Source organism: Carcharodon carcharias, chromosome 2 (assembly GCF_017639515.1).
Source record: "Carcharodon carcharias isolate sCarCar2 chromosome 2, sCarCar2.pri, whole genome shotgun sequence".
Lineage (NCBI taxonomy): Eukaryota > Metazoa > Chordata > Chondrichthyes > Lamniformes > Lamnidae > Carcharodon > Carcharodon carcharias.
The window spans coordinates 45033715-45054383 of record NC_054468.1 but is presented as its reverse complement, the minus strand read 5'-3'; the positions used below and the strand labels follow the sequence as shown (position 1 = coordinate 45054383).

At 42.9% G+C, this 20669-nt stretch overlaps 1 protein-coding gene across 4 annotated transcripts in view; it reads right to left on the bottom strand.

The window, feature by feature from the left end:
• Positions 1-20669, bottom strand: part of LOC121269648 (probable cation-transporting ATPase 13A4) — a 130692-nt gene that overhangs the window by 37752 nt on the left and 72271 nt on the right. For all 4 annotated transcript variants that reach the window (XM_041174422.1, XM_041174413.1, XM_041174431.1 and 1 more), the window contains 7 exons: positions 18378-18495; positions 14097-14221; positions 13305-13471; positions 12640-12747; positions 12413-12492; positions 11352-11394; positions 7999-8108 (listed from right to left, as the gene is read on the bottom strand). In XM_041174422.1, coding sequence (XP_041030356.1) covers positions 7999-8108; positions 11352-11394; positions 12413-12492; positions 12640-12747; positions 13305-13471; positions 14097-14221; positions 18378-18495 — 751 coding nt within the window. The remainder of the gene's footprint in view (positions 1-7998; positions 8109-11351; positions 11395-12412; positions 12493-12639; positions 12748-13304; positions 13472-14096; positions 14222-18377; positions 18496-20669) is intronic.

The following is a 20669-nucleotide window of genomic DNA, read 5'->3' as shown; positions in this document are numbered from 1 at the left end:
GCTGGTCCAGTTCAGTTTCTGGTCAATGATAACTTCCAGGATGTTGATAGTGGGGGATTCAGTGATGGTAATGTCATTAAACATCAAAGAGCGATGATTGGATTCTCTCTTGTTGGAGATGGTCATTGCCTGACATTTGTATGGTGCGAATGATACTTGCCACTTGTCAGCCCAGGCCTGGATATTGTTCCGGTCTTGCTGCATTTGTACATGGACTGCTTCAGTATCTGAGGAGTTGTGATTGGTGCTGAACATTGTATAATCATCAGGCTTGGCCCTCTGTGTCTCCCTGTTATGGAGCATCATTCCTAATTGCCAAACGAGATTGCAGCCCTTGCTCTCCCAAGTTGTGCTATTCCTCACAGTTTTCTAGTTCAGCTACACTTCTTGCACGACTGGCCAGCACCTGCTCCAGTTACAATGCACCTCCCATTTAAGAGAACATCCCCACTTCTGACCTTATAATGGAAGGAAGGTCATTGATGAAGCAGCTGAAGATGGTTGGGCCGAGGACATTACCCTGAGGAATTTCTGCAGTGATGCCCTGGAGCTGAGGTGACTGACCTCCAACAACCACAACCATCTTCCTTTGTGCTAGGTATGACTCCAGCCAGCAGAGTTTTGCCCCTGATTCCCATTGACTGCAGTTTTGCTAGGGCTCCTTGATGCCACATTCTGTCAAATGCAGCCTTGACATCAAGGACAGTCACTCTCACCTCACCTCGGGAGTTCAGCTCTTTTGTGCATGTTTGAACTAAGGCTATAATGAGGTCAGGAGCTGAGTGGCCCTGGCAGAACCCAAACTGGGCATCAGTGAGCAGATTAATCCTAAGCAAATTCCACTGATAGCAATGTTGATGACCCCTTCCATCACTTTACTGATGATGGAGAGTAGAATGATGGGGCGGTAATTGGCCAGGTTAGATTTGCCCTGCTTTTTGTGCACAGGACATACCTGGGCAATTTTCCAGATAGCCGAGTAGATGCCAGTGTGTAGCTGTACTGGAACAGCTTGGCTAGGGGCGTGGCAAGTTCTGGAGCACAAGTCTTCATTACTATTGCTGGAATATTGTCAGGGCCCATAGCCTTTGCAATAACCAATGCCTTCAGCCTTTTCTTGATATCACGTGGAGTGAATCGAATTGGCTGAAGACTGACATCTGTGATTTTGGGGACCTCCGGAGGAGGCCGAGATGGATCATCCACTCAGCACTTCTGGCTGAAGATTGTAGCAAATGCTTCAGCATTATCTTTTGCACGGATGTGCTGGGCTTCTCCATCATTGAGGATGGGGATATTTGTGCAGCCTCCTTCTCCAGTCAGTTGTTTAATTGTCCACCACCATTCGTGACTGGATGTGACAGGACTGCAGAGCTTAGATCTGATCCATTGGTTGTGGGATCGCTTAGCTCTGTCTATCACTTGCTGCTTATGCTGTTTGGCATGCTAGTAGTCCTGTGTTATAGCTTCACTAGTTTGACACCTCATTTTTATGTATGCCTTGTGCTGCTCCTGGCATGCCCTCCTGCACTCTTGATTGAACCAGGGTTGATCCCCTGGCTTGATGGTAATGGTAGAGTGGGGGATATGCCGGGTCATGAGGTTACAGATTGCGGTTGTACACAATTCTGCTGCTGCTGATGGCCCACAGCACCTCATGGATGCCTAGTCTTGAGACGCTAGATCTGTTTGAAATCTATCCCATTTAGCATGGTGTTAATGCCACACAACACAATGGAGGGTATCCTCATTGTGAAGGTGGGACTTCGTCTCCACAATGACTGTGCGGTGGTCACTCCTCCCGATACTGTCACGGACAGATGCATCAGCGGCAGGCAGGTTGGTGAGGATGAGATTAAGTATGTTTTCCCTCTTGTTAGTTCCCTCACCACCTGTTGTAGACCCAGTCTAGCAGCTATGTCCTTTAGGTCTCGGCCAGCTCGGTCAATAATGGTGCTACCAATCCACTCTTGGTGATGGACTTTGAAGTCCCCCATCCAGAATACATTCTGTGCCCTTACCACCCTCAGTGCTTCTTCCAAGTGGTGTTCAACATGGAGGAGCACTGATTCATCAGCTGAGGGTGGGCGGTACGTGGTAATCAGCAGGAGGTTTCCTTGCCCATGTTTGACCTGATGACATAAGATATTATGGGGCCCGGAGTCGATGTTGAGGACTCCCAGGGCAACTCCCTCCTGACTGTGTACCACTGTGCCGCCACTTCTCCTGGGCCTGTTCTGCCAGTGGGACAGGACATACCCAGGGATGGTGATGGTGGTGTCTGGGATATTATCTGTAAGGTATGATTCCATGAGGATGGCTATATATGACTAGCCTGTGAGACAGCTGTCCCAATTTTGGCACCAGCCTCCAGATGTTAGTAAGGAGGACTTTGCAGGGTAGTCAGGGTTGAGATTGCCATTGTTGTTTCTGGTGCCGAGGTCAATGCCAGTTGGCCATCCGCTTTCATTCCTTTTTTGTGACTTTGTAGTGGTTTGTTACAACTGAATGGTTTGTTAGACCATTTCAGAGAGCATTTTAAGAGTCAACCACATTGCTGTGGGTCAGGAGTCACATGTAGGCCAGACCAGGTAAGGAGGAAACATTTCCTTCCCTAAAGAACATTAGTGAACCAGATGAGTTTTTACAACAATCGACAATGGTTTCATAGTCATCATCAGACTCTCAATTCCAAACTTTTATTGAATTCAAATCCCCCCATCTGCCATGGCGGGATTTGAACCCTGGTCCCCTGAGCATTACCCTGGGTCTGTGGATTATTAGTCCAGCGTCAATACTACTACAACATCCCTGTGCTACCCCTGCTATCCCCGGGGGTGGAGTCAGTGCTTAATGGTGAAAGGTCATTCTTGCTACTTGCCATGAACATTTGAAGTTAGACATTAAAACTACAGAAATCACAAAAATGATGAAAACTAGCACACTTGTGACTGTTTAAAAATCTGTTGCATCTTAAGTGTGACCACCATGTGCCCAATGACTGATCCATTTATGAAGACTGAAATAGCACCAATGCTCATGTTTCTTGGTGCAGAATCATTCCAGATTTGCACAAAGTGAAAAAAGTAGTTTTACCCGCTGGGCGCATTGGTGGGTTTTTGCACCTTCGTCCCATTCCCGGCACGTCCTGCCTCATTAATAATGCATTCATCGGAAACACGCCGGATCACTGGCAGGAGGGCTCGGATTTGCCCACCCCTACATGACCTCAGCACTTCCTCGCTCCGGGCCTCATATTCAAAGTGCAGCAGAGCACAGCCTACTTCATGTCTACAGACCAGGACTGCTCCAGGCGACAGATGGCCCTGAAAGGAAAGAAGACGGCAGCCCTAGAATTTAGTGATGCTTCTCTGGGGTGCCTGCTGGATGCAATGGAAGGCCGCAGAACGTTCACCAGAGTCACCAATCCAGTCTCGGAGCTGGTGGCAGTTGGCACTGCCAGAGCACAGAGGAGGTCAGTCATCCAGTGCAGGAAGAGGATGAATGCTCTCATCCGTTCCACCAGGGTAAGTCAACCAGCTCATCACTCTCACCTCATGCACTCACAAACCCATCACACATTCACAGGATCTTAAATCTCAAGGGACAACACCACTAACTGTCTCACACACCCTCACATCTCCATCAGACTCATATCCTCTGGAACTCCCTCCTCATCCACACAAACATTCCACCTAGTGCTATGTGTCCTCTTACACCCTCCATCTATTTTCATGCAGGAGAAGCTGACTCAACAGCAGGGAGAGGTCCCAGACCGAGGGCGGAGTAGCCTATATTAGGCCCCTCAATCAGTTTGAGTAGTGTGCTATCGCGCTGACTAGTGAGGACATGGACCGTACCTGTGAAGACAGTGAGATCGGCAGCAAGTGCCCACATGAGGATCCTGCACCATATTATCCATCTCTCAGCACAACTGTGAGTGCTCTCTCCTGCTTTTGACTCTGCTGCCACGCACTAATTATCTCTACTTTGGTTCACAGGGAGCTCTGCCAAGCGAGAGAGACGGAGAGAGAGAGGGGGAGAGGGAGAGGGAGAGGGAGAGAGAGAGAGAGAGAGAGGGAGAGAGAGGGAGAGAGAGGGAGGGATTGAGCGTGCTGAGGAGAGAGAGAGGGATTGAGCGTGCTGGGGGGAGAGAGAGGGAGAGAGAGCGGGATTGAGCGTGCTGGAGAGAGAGAGAGAGAGAGAGAGAGGGATTGAGCGTGCTGGGGAGAGAGAGGGAGACAGAGAGAGAGAGAGACACAGAGAGAGAGAGAGAGAGAGACAGAGAGACCTTCAGCCTGCCAGTCCCTCAGCTCCATCTAGGTCATTACCTCCAGCCAAGAGGACACCTCCTCCATTGAAGAGCTGGAAATAAGCAGCCTGGAAGGCCCATCACAGCACTTACACACCCTCCACCAGCGCAGACACACACCTCGGGTGGGCCTTAGGTCTAGAGCAAGCTTGGGTTCACAATCTGGTGATCACCGCACGGAACATGTACACAGAAGGAGGAGGCAGGTTCAGCCAAGCTCCCCAGCACTCAGTGGGCTGCTGGGGAAGAGGCATCTATGAGGACCAAGTCAGGTGACAAGCCTCTGGATTCAGCCTTCCAACTCATCGTGGAGAATCGGCAGAAGGTGGGGGAACATCACGCAGGGCTGTTAGAAGCCCTTAACAGGGTGGCATGCAAGTTGAAGGAGTGCGTCTGCCTGCTCCCTAATGAAGTGGTGCCACTCATGCCTGCATCGAGGTCTCCATGGGAAGGATGGCAGTTGCCATAGAGAGCCTGGTCCAGCAGAACATGGAGATGTGTGCAGACCTGCATTCTATTGTGGTAGGCATGGATGAGTGCCTGCAGTGGCAAGGCGAGAGGGAAACAGGGCACCTTGATGTCCCTCGAGGTGCTCCCACCCCCCAAGGAGTCAGGCTGGTGCCTCAGGCACCCGAAGGGAGGAGGAGTAGCAGTCGGACCCGTTGGGTTATTCACTCAGAAATCTCAGAGGCTGTCAGCTCCCTCTGAGCCCCCTTTGCCTGTGAGCCTCTCAACCACGCACTCTGTCACCACAGAGGGAGCAGCTGGCCCACTGGAGGACAGCCAAAGCAAGCCGGAGTCCTCAATAGACCCCAAGGCCTTGGCTGTCCAGAGGATGCACGCTGAAGTCATCAGAGGCAACAGGGTCAACCATTGCACAGGCTGTCTCCACCCTTGCTGCGGAAGTCAGGGCAGCACCTAGAACAAGTGGTAGGCCTAGAAAAGTTAAGAAATTCCAGTAACAAGTGTTGCACCAGTGAACCCATGTATAACCTGAAAATACATTCATTTTCACTGAATAACATGTAATGTTGCCTTTCAGCTTCATTAACAGGCTTTGTGAGTCCTCCCACTGTTTCCCACACCCCCCTCCCTCTCCCAACTAGCAGTTCAGCTACATGCAGCGGGACCACAGGTGATTCTGGAGGGAAAAGTGTTCGCGTGGCAGGGCCTGTCAGAGCCTTGCACGTATGCAGAGCTTTCGTCCATCACACTCATTTCACTGCCTTGAACATTTTCAGTGCTGTCTGCTGGGGCTCTCTTTCAGTTGTCCGTCTGAGCTGACCTGCAGCTCTGCCCACCCACTGATTGCTCTCTCATGTAACATCTGTGCCCGTCCATCACGTGGCTCTGCAACTTTGGATTTTGACAGCGATGGTCATAGTCAGGTTTTTGCTCAACTCCTCTGTCCTTTCCCCTCCTCCAGTCACCCATCTCCTTTTCCCCACCACTGTTGACCCCTTGGCATCACCTTCCACCTCCCGACCATCACTTACTAACCCGAACGCTTGTCTTTCCAGTATATCCAGGTGAACTTGCACATTTCCTACCTTCCTGACAATCCCACCCCTATCCACATTAACCTCCCCGACCTCCTTCCCTTCCCAGGTCCATGTCTGCCTCTGAGACCCCACCAACCACCTTCGCCATTCCTTCTACCACTGCACCCTCAGACTGCTATCCTTGTCTCTCTGCCCCTCTCATACTCACCATTCCTTCCTACCGCACCCACCCTCAGTTCACTCCCTAGGAGCCAGTCTTTGACCCCACGACCCTTACCTTGCACATTCATCTGGACACCCCCCAATCCTTACTCCCTTCTCCACCCTTAATCCCTCCTCCTCACTTACTCCCTCCTCCACCCCTTACTTCCTCCTTCCCCCTCTTACTCTCTCCTCCCCCTGGACTCCTTGCCCCATCTGAACACTTTCCTCCCACCAAAATCCTTCTCTTACACCTTCCTCTCCCCTTGCCGCATTCTCCCTTGTTACACCCTCCTCCCCCTCACATACTCCATCCACCCCCACTCCCAATCTTGCTGAACTGGACTAACCATATAAATACTGTGGCTACAAGAGCAGGTCAGAGGCTAGGCATCCTGCGACGAGTAACTCACCTCCTGACTCCCCAAAACCTGTCCACTATCTACAGGGCACAAGTCAGGAGTGTAATGGATGAGTGCAGCTCCCACAACACTCAAGAAGCAGGACACCGTCCAGGACAAAGCAGCTCACTTGATTGGCACCCCATCCACAAACATTCACCCCCTCCACCACCGACGCACTGTGGGAGCAGTGTGCACGATCTACAAGATGCACTGCAGGAATTCACCAAGGCCCCTTCAACAGCACCTTCCAAACCCACGACCACTATCATCTAGAAGGACAAGGGCAGCAGATAGGTGGGAACACCACCACCTCTAATTTCCCCTCCAAGTCACTCATCATCCTGACTTGGAAATATATCACCGTTCCTTCACTGTCGCTGGGTCAAAATCCTGGAAATCCCTCCCTAACAGCACTGTGGGTCCACCTACAACACATGGACTGTAGAGGTTCAAGGCGGCAGCTCACCATTGCCTTCTCAAGGGAAATGAGGGATGGACAATAAATGCTGGCCCGGCCAGCGAAGCCCACATCCCGTGAATTAATGAGAAACCACCCCTCCCCCCACCGACACCTTTGTTCCCCCCATCCCAACCTTGCCCCCCTTCCTCTCCCAGTCACATCTAGACCTTCCTTTCCTACCTCCACATCCCACCCAACCCCTCCCTGTTCCGGTACACCTTCCTCTCCCACTCAGAGCTGAACCTTCCTCTCCCTCCCCACACCGGTCATTCATAGCAGCCCATGGCCAAGACCGTGCTGTCCTTAAGCAGACCCCAGACATCAACGGAGACCTCCCACCTTCCATGAGCTGCTTCATGGCAGACCCCTGTCCATGAGAATCCACCCAGCATGCAATGCACATGTTCCTCCAGGGTCCGGTAGCTGTAGGGCTCTAGCATCATCTTCTCCTTGGATGTCCGTGATGTGAGCAAGGCCCTAAAGGTAAGTCACAATTTCTGCATGTGACACTTGTTCAGATGGCAAATCTGGCATGGGGGGACGATTCTGGTTGGGTCTTCCTTTGCACCCCATTAATAGGATGCAAAGCAGGTTTGCGCCTGCCTCCAGCAGGATTCTTGCTCCGCCATGGCGGACACCATCAGATGATCCTGGCGTGAAGCCGATTTTTGTCCTTCTCACCATATTGTTCCCCCTGTTCCCAATGCCAACAGGGCCAGAAAATTCTGGCCTAAATGTTCCAATTGGGATGATTGCAAATCAAACTCCTCATTTCCATTACTACAAATGAAGTATGCTTCAGATTAATGCAGTATTTTGAGAAATTTCATAGAAAGAAGCACAAAGGTTAGTTGCAGAATTTACTATATTATACACTACACAATTTTGTACAGTTATCTTAAAGTTTGAATATGCTGTTAATTGTCAACTATCTTGGCCAATGTTCATTCTGTAATATCCTGGCACTTATATTGTCAGCTGTATAAATTAATTTCTGTGGTGTTGGTTCACCATGAACTAGATTCTTAAACGTTTATTCTGCCCAAAGATTTTTAAGAAGAATCAAATTGTGAATTCTTGCAATTTTTGGAGTGTTTGAATAGATGCTTATGGACTTACTTGATAAGATGTGGAACACAGTCAATATTGGGAATTTTTGAGGTAAACGGTGAAGCTACAGAGGCCTCTTGTTCAGACAGTGAGATCCCTGCATGAGCCGTCTTTAAAGCCTAGAAATAAAAATATTTCAACTCTTGCATATCTGCTTCTCTTCGTGTTTTCAATCCTAACTTTGAGTCTTGTGGAAATTGTGCTTTTTAAACTAGAGTCGTGATTTTCACTGAGATAATTTTTACAGTAAACTGCAAAAATAATGCTGAGAAATTGGACTTGTGATCAAAATGGACAGCAAGTCAGCAAAGCAGTTGCTCTGAGTGCTGGTCCCTGTCAACCTGATATCTGATAGAAATACAGTATCGAGCCTCATTTGAATTAAACAGGTGAGCTTCAGATGGCAATAGGGTGGCCAATACATGTTACCATTCGGGACCTGCTCAATACTAGCCTACTCTGTGGCTGAGCTAGCTGCAGGTAGGACCTTGAAGGCCAGGGGAAATGAGGGCTTTGAGATCCTGACCTCAAATTTTTGCTTCTATCTTTCATTTTTCACCAATAAAACAGGTAAAATGATGTTGAATTTTTCATTCGAACCGCTTGGTAAAGTAATTTCTCAATTTCCCTCAATGTTTTTCACAGTAAACGTCTAAGCAGAAAATCATAAAGTCAATCAGGAAAACAATTGCTGTAGGAGATCAGTTGATGGCAAATCTACCAATAGCCATTGCGCTGAGGGTTCACCAGTAGTAGCTGTAGTAACTGTTATTCTATTTTGTGATACATTGTCCTTGTGTTTTTCTTCCAGCCCTTATTCGACTGAGGTATGAACCTCCTGCAGCTGGGAGGGCAGCTGGATAGGCTACCTATTCTCCTAGAAATACTGATTTTGTGCCAATAATAGCCCTGTAGTGGCTACCTTTCTATTTTTCCTTTGTTCGCTGATACAAAGCATTTGTCCTCGCTCTTGAAAGACTTTGGACTTTGAGGAGGACCATGAGGTGGATGAAGGAATGACTTTGAAATCATGGTTTAGCATGGTGAATACTTGGTAAAAGAGTATAATTGATTAAAAGTATGAACAACAAAAGAGGGATAACTCATGTGTAGCCAATACAATCAAAGTAAAATTACACTTGGACAAATTTGGGGTCAATAGCCAACCGAGAAACATCAAATGAGCAAAGGCCTCTGATTAATAAAATTGTCAGCTTAGCCAAAATCGGGGAGCGTGCTGGCTCTAGTTTACTGCTGAAGTTGCAGTGAGAAAGGGAAAATGTCGCAGACTAACTACTGCTTTGTTATTTGCCTCAAGGACGAACCTTTTCAAAACTTGCTTGCTGTTGCAAAATGAGCCAAAGGAAAAGATAAAGACTGCAGTTGCGAACAGATAAACAAGTCTACACCTGGTTATTCTGCCCAGTCTGGAATCAAGAAGAGATAACAGTACAATTTTTGGAAAAGCACAGGAAGCATTCAAAGAAATTGTCGGTGAAGAATTAACCCCCTCAACTGTCCCTGAACTAGGATCTGATCATTCTTGGAATGGAGTTATATTCCCTAGACAAGATTGTATTGGTGAAAAATGAAAGATAGAAGCAAAAATTTGTTATCTGGAAAACTGTTGTATCCTAATGTCAATAAAATTAGAAGTTAAAATTAGATTGTTAAGTCTCAGTAGATTCTTAATCTGCTGAGTTCACTAAATAATGGCAAATGACCATTAAAAACTTTGAAGATTCCCTGAAGCTTAGTAAGAGGCCATAAGTAATATTATGTTACTAAGTTATTCAGATGGAAGTCAGATGTTTCATTCCTGAGTTGGAGTGCTACAATTGGTTTAAGCAACTCAAACTACAGAAAGGGAATTTACCAAGAATAGCCATTCTTGATTGCTCTTCAGTCTCCTTCAGCTGGAAAATGCACAATAATTTGAGGCAATAGTGGATTCTAGCTTGGCATGATGCCCTCACACTGAAAACACTTAGTTTTACTATCTATTGCCTATATGGAAAGATTACAGACCTCTTAATTTGATGTAACATGGTAGACACTGCAGGCAAGATTGCAATCTGGCTCACACCACAAAGACTGTTTTAAACTAAATGGCAACTAAACTGATGATATTTCTAGCTTGTTTCATTAAAGTTCTAGACAAATAAAGCAAGCAGTCAGTGAAGACAGCCTAAGCTGTACACCTACCTATTAACCTGCTCATCTCACAAGATTCAGATACAGCTCAAGGTCTCACCAGGCAAACCTTTAGAGTATTCAAAAGAGGAACCTCAATTTCTGTACATTTTCATTTGATTACTTCTCTGATTCCTTTAAATGCCTCACTCTAGATTGCTATTATGAATCGGTTCTAATTTTATTTTACTGAAAGACATTAACAGGTTTTTGAGTTTTTTTTCCTTTATTCTTTCATGGGATGTGGTTGTCTCTGGCAAGGCCAGCTTTGTTGCCCATCCCTAATTATCCTTAGACTGAATCTCTTACTAGGCCATTTCAGAGGGCAGTTAGAAGTCAATCATATTGCAGTGGGTCTAGAGTCACGTGTAGGCCAGACCAGATGATGATGGCAGCTTTCCTTCCCTTAAGGACATTAGTGAACCAGATGGAGTTTTTTTTGAACGACAATCAATATTAGTTGTTATGGTCATGTTTTACTGAGACTAGCTTTCAATTCCAATTTTTTTATTAATTGAATTCAAATTCCACCAGCTGCCATAGCGGAATTTGAACCTTTGTCTCCTGTACGAAACTCTGCCCTTGACTAGTTTTTAGTATGTTCTGTGAATGATTTCATTTTCTTATAATCTTGCATATCTTCTTTATTCACACAAAAAACTGATATGTGCACTGTAGATAAACATTTAAATTCGATTGAAACAATTCACACTTTGAATGACATAACTTGTGCAAGAAGATTATCTACTAATTCCATTCATATCAATGCAAACCATTTTCTTCTGCAAGATTGAAAGGCTATGATCAAAAATTACTTAGGTTTCTTCATTTTATAGTTGTACTAAATCAATGAAACTAAATTAGTTCTAATGAAACTAAATTAGTTCTACCTATAAGTAGGATATGACTCATATTGCGCTAATCTTCAAGTTTTGTTAATGCTACATATATTTACATTTAATTTATTAATATTAAATATTACAGTGTACTGGCTCAGGGTTAATGTTAGCATAGCCACCCTTAATTTTTTCTTGCTACTCGCTGTTCTCGCTTGTAAAGTATCTGACAAGATATTTTACAGAGATTCTATTTTATGTGGTCTAAAACAAAAATATAATATTTTATAGATGGATGTTAACTGGATTCTACTGATTAGAATTCTGACTTACCCCACAGTCATTTGCACCATCTCCACACATTCCCACATAATAACTGGAAAATAAAAGAAAGTAATTTCCAAGAAATGTCCAAGTATTCTCAGAAGAATGGTCCATCTCTAGATACTTTTCTTCAAGAATGTACATAATCTCTTTAACTGGATTATTAAATTACATGTAAAGTCTCTTTTGAAATTCTACATGTGCAGTTTGAAAGTGCTGAAAGTTAATTCATTGCATTGCTTCAGACATTTGATACTAATTATGCTTATAGACCTAAAGATTAAACTATCACTTATGCACTGAAATAACATTTAGGACCTAAAGCTCACTCAGATTTACTGCAAAAATAACTAGGGGGTAAATGTGATGTTTTGAAGTTCTAATTTACACAAAGTTGAGCAGTAAGTGGACACTTCCATACTTCCAGGAACTGTAATGGAGGAAGTATTCAGGAATTATTTAAGAAACAGCTTGATTCTATGAAGATGGGCGGTAGGTTTGTTCTAGGTGGCTGCATGAACATACAATGAATGGTCTTTTGGATCTGAATCCATCTTGTGATATTGATTCTGCAGAAATTTTTCTTAATCTATGTTTAACAGTACAGTTGTAGAGAAAAGGAACAGGAAATTATTGGCATAAAAGAATGCAGAAGATTTGTTGAATTGTCAAGGGAAACTTATTTGCATAAGACCAATAAATGAAAATAAATTATTTTAGCTCTGATTTTAGATTTATGGTCAGACTGCTACCAGAGACAGGTGAATAAATTTAATTGATGGCAATATGAAAATAAGGACATTAAAAATAGTCTATTATAAAGTGTTCACTATGCTTTTACCCAGTGATTACAATCTTAATGAGTAACACCATCTTACAGCTTTATTGCTCTTTAAATGAAACAATTTGATATCCGAATTGGCCTTTGCTTACGGTGAATCAATTGAAAATCATACAATTGAAATCATGGTAAATTATTGCTCATAGCTAATGGTGCTCACTGGAGACCATTTTTTCTTTGACTTAGCATGTCTTTATTTTAGTCAAAACTATGCATTTATAAAACTTACTCCAATTTTTGAAACTCCTCTATCAGGCTCCCCTTCTGGTTTGGTGACATTCTGGCAAAAACTGTAGCACTTATAAGCAACTGGAATGAAAATGCAGTTGAGAAGTTTTACTTGGAGTAGTGCTTAATGATATTGTTATACATGCACAAAGACATCATTTAAGAAAATTAGACTTAATATGATTATACAGATATTCTTTGTATTAGATAATGTATTAGATAACTTACCTTAGGTAGTAAATGATAGAAGTGTTGTATTAAAATGTCATAGGATTTTCCAGTCATAACAAAATGGAAGTTTTTCTTTTCAAACCCATCTATAGGAATTTTGGTTTCCTTGAACATATAAATACATTTTGTTTTTAATATTATTAGACAAAATTATACAGCCAAAAATAATATTCCTATAATACACTTGGGTGTGTGTTAGAGTAAAGTTGATAATAGCAATGAAATTAAAGCTTGTGTGGCCTATGAGTAATTTTGGACAAATAACTCACACAGTAATAATGAATTGAAAGCTTTCATTTTACAGTTTAGTACTAATTTTATTTTATGCATCATAAAATTGAAAAATTAGTAACCCAGTGCTCAAAAACCCTCATAATATTACAATACCTGTTACATCATTCCATAAACTACAGCCCAATATCCCAATGTATGGGCCAACATACATACACAAATATAATCACTTGAAATGGCTGACTGAGTGACTTGATGGAAATTCAAACTATTGGTTCTATTGGTATACTGCTTAGATATTGTTCACAAAATTTATAACGTTCCTCAGAAGATTATAATTTTGTGACTCACTGATAACTAATTATTGCAGGATATTCATAAAATACAACATTATTGGGAATACAAGCACCTAATATTCATTCAATGCTTACATCAGTACAAATCTGATCATTGTTCTTGCCATTTTCCATTAACTTCCAGCTGATGACAGCTGGAACTGATTCCTTTGCTTTTGAGGCTTCAATTAAAATGATTTTGTGAGTTAATGGAATCATCCCAGCATTTCTCGCCACTGTAACAGCTGTCTGCAAGTTATCGCCTGTGGAAAGTGACTGCACTTTAAAAACGGTTTGTAACAGTCTCACTGCTAAATGAAAAAGAAAACTGAATCATTTTATCACTGCCCAATCACATGCTTTGAGTCGTTCATCAATCTTTGCACCAGTGGCATATGTTTCTCAAAAAGTTCTTCACACAGTATTAATATGCAAATTAGACCAAGTAAAAAAAACACTCTCTAATAAGCCATGAATCTTATCCTTACAAAACTTGGAGAACATGACAAGTCTTAATTTTAAGGAATACTCTATCTCATTGTAATTGGCAAGTTTTCAGTTCATCATAAATTGGAGCTAATGTGTTTACCTAGGCTGTGAGTCTCAGCAACCCACTGGACCACGGACTCCAATTGTGGTCTTCCCTGCCATCTACAGCAATCACTAGATAGTAGTTAGGAATGGTCATGTCAGCCAATTTTCTCCTTTGATCTCAGGTCAATTATAACACCACTATAGCCCATTGTTTGGGATTGGCTAATTCCAGACAGACTGAATTTGGGAGTTTTCTAATTTGTATGGCTCACTACCTTAACTGAATGAGCCATTAGGTAACATGTTAGCATATTTACAATAGATTGAATAAGACATAAGAAATTTCCCAAGCACCTGTGATCATAACTGTTCGAATCCTGGCATTGGACAATTCAGATAGAACAGGAATTGTCTGTGGTTTCAGTTTGTTCTCCAGAATCAGTAACCCAAGAAATACTAGGTCAGATTCCACATCTTCCCTATGATAAATTAAGAAAAAATAAAGCAATTATTATAATTTGTATGCACCTGATGCACATTTGAGCCTGTATATTTTTCAGTTAAGTGCTTTGAGCCAATACTCTGCTTATAGATCGGTAAAAATAGGATTCAGGTGCTAGATATCGTTACAGTTACATCATATGTCTATAAAGCGTATTGGGGGATAGACATCTTACTTCTAGAAAGCAACATTGAATATGGACACTGTACCTTCACAAAATGAAGCCCCAGAGAGTCAGGTGACTTATTTTGTGGTTTCTGTACAGAGACAGGCATGTCTGAACATATCGCTGGAAGTAATTACAAAAAATTCAAATGAAAATCCCACATGTTGATTGACCTCACCACCATTTCAATGGAAGAGATTTAAAATGACAATGGTTGTTAGACTTGCTGGCCCCCCTGATGATGAAGTTCAAAGAACAACATTTCAGGGGCTAATCATAGTTGGAATGTTGATGAGCTAGCAGACATCCTTAATTGTGCAACAAATTGCTTAACCATCAACCTATTGTGTGGACAATGGATAACATTGATGCTGTTTTCATGTGACAGAAACTGGCTTGTGATCAGAAATACTGTAAGTACCTTATTAATCCACATGGACAGGTCAGGGAAAGTCGATCTGTTATACAAAGACCAGAGAGAAGCCCAAGGGAGGATCCTACCTCAAAAGTCACCTTAGGTAGAGAATTGGGGCTGACTTATTTTACCTGCTAGAATGTAGTTCTTCACTACAGGGGTTTGCCCAACTTTTGACTGGAAAGCAGGGAGGTTGTGGCATAGTGGTATTATCACTATTATCACTGGAGTAGAATTCCAGAGACTCAAGGTAATGCTCTGGGGTCCCAGGTTCAAATCCCACCATGGCAGATGGTGAAATTTGAATTCAATAAAAATCTGGAATTAAAAGTTTGGTGACAACCATGAAACCATTGCTGATTGTTGTAAAAACCCATCTGGTTCACTAATGTCCTTTAGGGAAGGAAATCTGACATCCTTACCTGGTCTAGCCTACACATGGCTCCAGATCAACAGAAATATTGTTGATTCTTAAAATGCCCTCTGAGCAAGGGCAATTGGGAATGTGCAATAAATGCTGGCCTAGCCATGGACACCCCCATAATCGAATAAAAAAAAAAACAGAAGTTAGCTGTTGTTTGGGGTGAACCAGTGTGAATCCATCACAAGAAACCTTCATTTTTCTTCAGTAGATCAAGAGGGAATCCTTCAGGCCTGTAATATTTTTAACTACCATCTTGAGGACTGATTAGAAGTATCTTCTTTTACCCATTAAGGAATCTAAATGCATGTTACATCTTTAGAAATCGATTCTTCTTGTGCGTGTATCTAGTATTTGTGAAGAGTGAGTGTTGTTGTGATTACTTTTTGTGTATTGTGAGAAATAAAGATTTGGCCTGTCTTTTGTTTTAAACCTACAAGAAAGCCTGTTTCGTGTCTGTTCTTTAGGGTCACATCGCTCAAAAATATATTTTGTTCCTTTCAGCTGAGAGATGAGAAAAGGGGGTAAATTATCCCATCTCTCTTGTTGCCTATAACGTTATCCATAAAATACAGTTCTCATATTTATGCAAAATAAAAACTAGATTTTGATAGATGCTGGTATTTCTGCATTCCTTTGTATGTAGAAAAGGGTGTGCAATTTTCTCTTAGACCGGAATTCTGATCTCCTCCCAATGTGCATATAAAGTTAAACAGAAAATGCTGGAAAAACTCAGCAGGTCTAGCAGCATCTGTGGAGAGGGAAAGAGAATTAACGTTTTGAGTCTGTATGACCCTTCTTCAGAGCTGAAGAGAAGTGGAAATGTGATGAAATCTACACTGTTTAAGTGGGGTGGGGCAGGTGGAGCTGGATAGAAGGCCAATGATAGGTGGGGACAAAGGAGGGATTAACAAAGATGTCATAAACTAAAGGACAAAGGGACTGTTAATGGTACTGTTAGTGCTAAAAAAAAAAGGTGCTGATAGTGGCATAAAGGTAAGAAAGCAGAATGTGATAAGAGCAGAACAGGGATAGCATTTTGTGAAAGAACAACATGGAAAAAGTAACAGATGGCCCTGTATGGGATAGGGGTGAGGGGGCTGTGGTGGGGAAAAAAAGTATAGAAAATAGGATAGAAATGGGATACAAAAGGGGATAAAACAACGGATAAATGAATAAAAATAAAAATAAGTGGATAAAAAATAAAAATGAATGTAGAAAAAAGGGGGATTAAAAAAGGGAGTGAGGATGGAGGAAAAAGTTCATGGTCTGAAGTTGTTGAACTCAATGTTAAGACTGGAAGACTGTAAAGTGTGTAATCGGAAGATGAGGTGCTGTTCCTCCGGTTTGTGTTAGGCTTCACTGGAACATTGAAGCAGGCCAAGGATGGACATGTGGGCATGAGAGCAGGATGGTGTGTAGAAATGGCAAGCCACTGGAAGGTCTGGGTCATGCTTGCGGACAGAGCGGAGGTGTTCCGCAAAACGGTCACCCAGTCTGCTTTTGGTCTTACGATGTAGAGAAGACCACATTGGGAGCAACAGATGCAGTAGACCAAATTCATACAATGCTAACCTTGTTCTGCTATTATCACGTTCTGCTTTCTTGCCTTTATGCCACTATCACCACCTTTTTAGCACTAACCACTACGATTAACATTCCCTTTGTCCTTTAGTTCATGACATCTTTGTCAATCCCTCCTTTGTCCCCACCTATCGCTGGCCTTCTGTCCAGGTCCACCTGCCCCACTCCCCTTACACAAAACAAGTAACTTTCGTCACATTTCCACTTCTTTTCAGCTCTGAAGAAGGGTCATACAGACTTGAAATCTTAACCCTGTTTCTCTCGCCATAGATGCTACTAGACCTGCTGAGTTTTTCCAGCATTTTCTGTTTTTGTTTCAGATTTCCAGTATCTGCGGTATTTTGCCTTTATCTGAGGCATATAAAGTTATCCTGGTTTCCAGTAAACTCCCTTGGAACAGTTCTCAAATTTTCTGGCTTCCCTTTCAAACTGCAAACAAATAGTTGCAGATGAAGATATCTTAGGACAGATTCTGGTGTCAATTGGATTGGGTGCCAGCCAGCACTTCAAATTAAAAAAAATCCAAACAATCAAAGTCACAAATGGAAGGAAAACTCACCCTTTCTTTCTGCACGGATAATATAGAACAATGGGGTATGTGTTACACACATTCAGAAGTATAGGATAGCTTACTGCACAATCCCAGAAGGTTTCAACAGAACTGTTTGCACTGTTGACATGGAAAATCAGATTGGAGTGACAGATGTAATAAACTTGAAGAGTTAACTTTTAACATTTGATATTTGGATTCAATATTCCATATAAATACATCTATTTGTAACTTCTGGTGCAAGCTCGCACTCTAAGAAGTCAGGGACAGGGTTGAGTTTTCCTCTGCCTGGTGTTGGACACCCATGGAAATAGAAGATATGAAGTCACCTTGGGTCTCAATTACACCCATCACCACTTTTCTGAGGGACCCCTGTATACCATGGGCATCATAAAGAGGGGAATAATCCAACGATCTCCAGCCACTTTTGGTGGCCTTTGCATACAGGAAATGGGAACTCTCAGGAAAAAAGGCAGGAAAATTAAGCTCTATATTTTGCTAAGCTACACAGCCGTACCGTTTTGTTAGTGGTTTTTTTTTAAATAAGAATTTTATACCTTACTTAAGAGTAGACTTGATATTTACATTTATATGAGTAAATGTTTTGTGTTTAGTGTATGTCAGAAACACTACACCTTTTATAAAGAATATCTTAAAAAATCTGAGGAGCTTATTGAATAATAAAAACATGTTAGAAAACTGTTTGTGCCTCCTCTTGTTTGGGACCAACTTTTAAATCTATACACCAGACTCAAAATTTTGCTTGTTATGTTTAGTTGTATACTCCTCCAACAGTGTGAATGCTGCAACAAAATCGAAACAGATTATGGATAAGCAACAATTGACATTTATTAAATCATTTTGTGGAAGTTTGAATTAATAAATTTACATGTTTCTTTGAAATTGTGTTCTGTTCCAAATATAAAGTGGCATGATTAATGCACTGAAGGAGGAATATCCCAGTGTATAGTGATTGGAGTATACTGGTCTGACTCACCTTTTTAAATTGGCTACTGTGATGTCTCTGCCATTCCAAAGAGACTTAAATGCAAATCCAATAACTCGAAAACCCTGCTTCGTGTAACGCTGTAGTTCAGTTGAGAAACTCCGTGGAACTGCAAGATTTGTGAATTTATGATGTAAATTACAGTAATTTAGCATTATTACAACATATTCCCCTCTCTGACAAGGACAAATATAAAGAGATAAAAACTTAGGTACACCTGATTTTGGATGTGGATTACAACTCCCATACCCATTCCCATTGAGGCAGGCAATATGCAAATTTCATGCTGCATCCTTATTTGCCTGGTTTTATTGTGCAGCCACATGTGACCCATGCTGCTGGATGGTTTCGTGCTCAACAAGATTAGTATGTGTTCCAGCTAGCCCTCAACTCTTAAAGGCAGTTTGCTCCTCTTAAAGCGAACTGTGCTGTCTGAAAGGAAACTGTTGCTCTCTGCCAGTACAACAATAGTCTGCAACTGGAAACAAAGCAAATAGAACACCTGGCAGAATCCCAGGTTCAAGGATGTGGCACTAAAAGCTTTAGGCATGGAGATGGACAGGAGTAGAGAGGCCATGTTTCTGCAGGAAGCCATCCAGGATTGCCCTCCAAAGCGAATGGGTGCAACTGGCCAGGAAGATCTACGCAAGGAATCTGGTGCTGAGCCTGGCAGCAGTGCCATTGACCTCATGCAGGTGATCAGGATTAGTGAGTGCATTTTTACATGACATCTCCTACCTGCCAAACCACCAATGTCTCACCCTGCTCAATACACCACACCCCCTTCACTCATCCACAAGCAGTCCTAGCAGTCAGGACTAAGGCCCTACATTAAGAGAATCCACATCACCCTCCCAATGGTGCCAGCCTCACACACACCTCTAGCTGTGTCAATGTACTTCAAGCTACTCAGCTCTCACGGGCACAGTGCCCAAATACATTACAGAACAATCATTGATATTCTTCCCTTTCTCTTGCAGGATATGGTAGCGCACAATAGAAGGGTGCAGAACAGAATTTACAAAGGACAAGAATGCCTTCATCGCCAGAACCTTATAGAGGAGATGGCTCTCCACATCATGGGTTTGGCTGCATTAGTTCTGATGTTACCAAAAGCATTGAGGATGATGGTATGTTCCTGTCTTATGCTCATTCATAATTCTCAGTTCACCGTCATCCCATTATCTGGCATGAACTGAAAGCTGCAGACGGTGTGAATTTTTGCTTTCCAACGCACTGGATATCTTATATCAACCCTCCCCTATTGATTTTTTGCTTTCAGATACCCAAGGACTGTTGGCTGTCCAGCCACATCAGTCTCAGGTAGGAGAGAGAAAGCAACCCCACATCACTGATGAAGAAGCACCATCACTTGATCTGACACTTGCAGTGACAAGCTCAGATACTGACATTGCATGTGCCTTGGAGGGTAATATGGGATCTGCATCAGTCACTGGGCTTGAGTGAAAGGGTGAAAGGAAAGGATCGCCAGTTCCCCGAGAATAAAATCATACACAAGTTCTGCTGCAGGGAGCTCCGATGAAGACTTTGATGGACAGCATACAGGAGAATGCTGATGAGCATGGACACCAACTTGTTTGGTGTATTTGGCTAGCCTGCCAGGCAGTCTCCTGTTAAAGTCAAAGGGCACGGAGGAGTCCAGCTTAAATTTGGCAGAGGACATCCTTTCCGGGGGAAATGGTGGCCAACTTCATGACAGCAGTGCTACAGCATTTGGTGTTTGCTCTCTCAGCTTCTATTGCAGCACAGGAAGAAGGCAGCCAATACCTCAGCACTGTAATGGAAGCTCAGACAGAGGTCATGAGATCAATTCTTGCTGCCGTGTAGACTCAGGCTATTGCCATCAGGTCTGTGGATCTCATTGCTCAAAGGGGTATGCAAGCTCTCGTGGCAGTCCAGCATGCTGTCTGCAAGCTGTAGTGACTGAAGGTATAGCCCTGATTATCAAGGGCCACATGATGTTCTTGTGGGCTCTGACCAATGAGCCCTGAGCACAGGTAATCTGAGGGGGCGGGTATTCTTGTTGAGGATCCTGTTCAAGCATGTAGCATCTGAAGAACTCTCTGTAATAAAGTTTATGTTTCTTGTTGAAACCTGTCCGGTATGTCAATTCATTACATTTGGCAATAAGGGTAAAATAGCTCCAATGCTGCACCTCACCTTGTTAACGTGAATACGTCAAATCTTAAAAAAGAAAAGACTACTCACTAGTCATAACACTCTTCAGCAAAATCGACCCTTATGATGTGACTAGGAAAGACT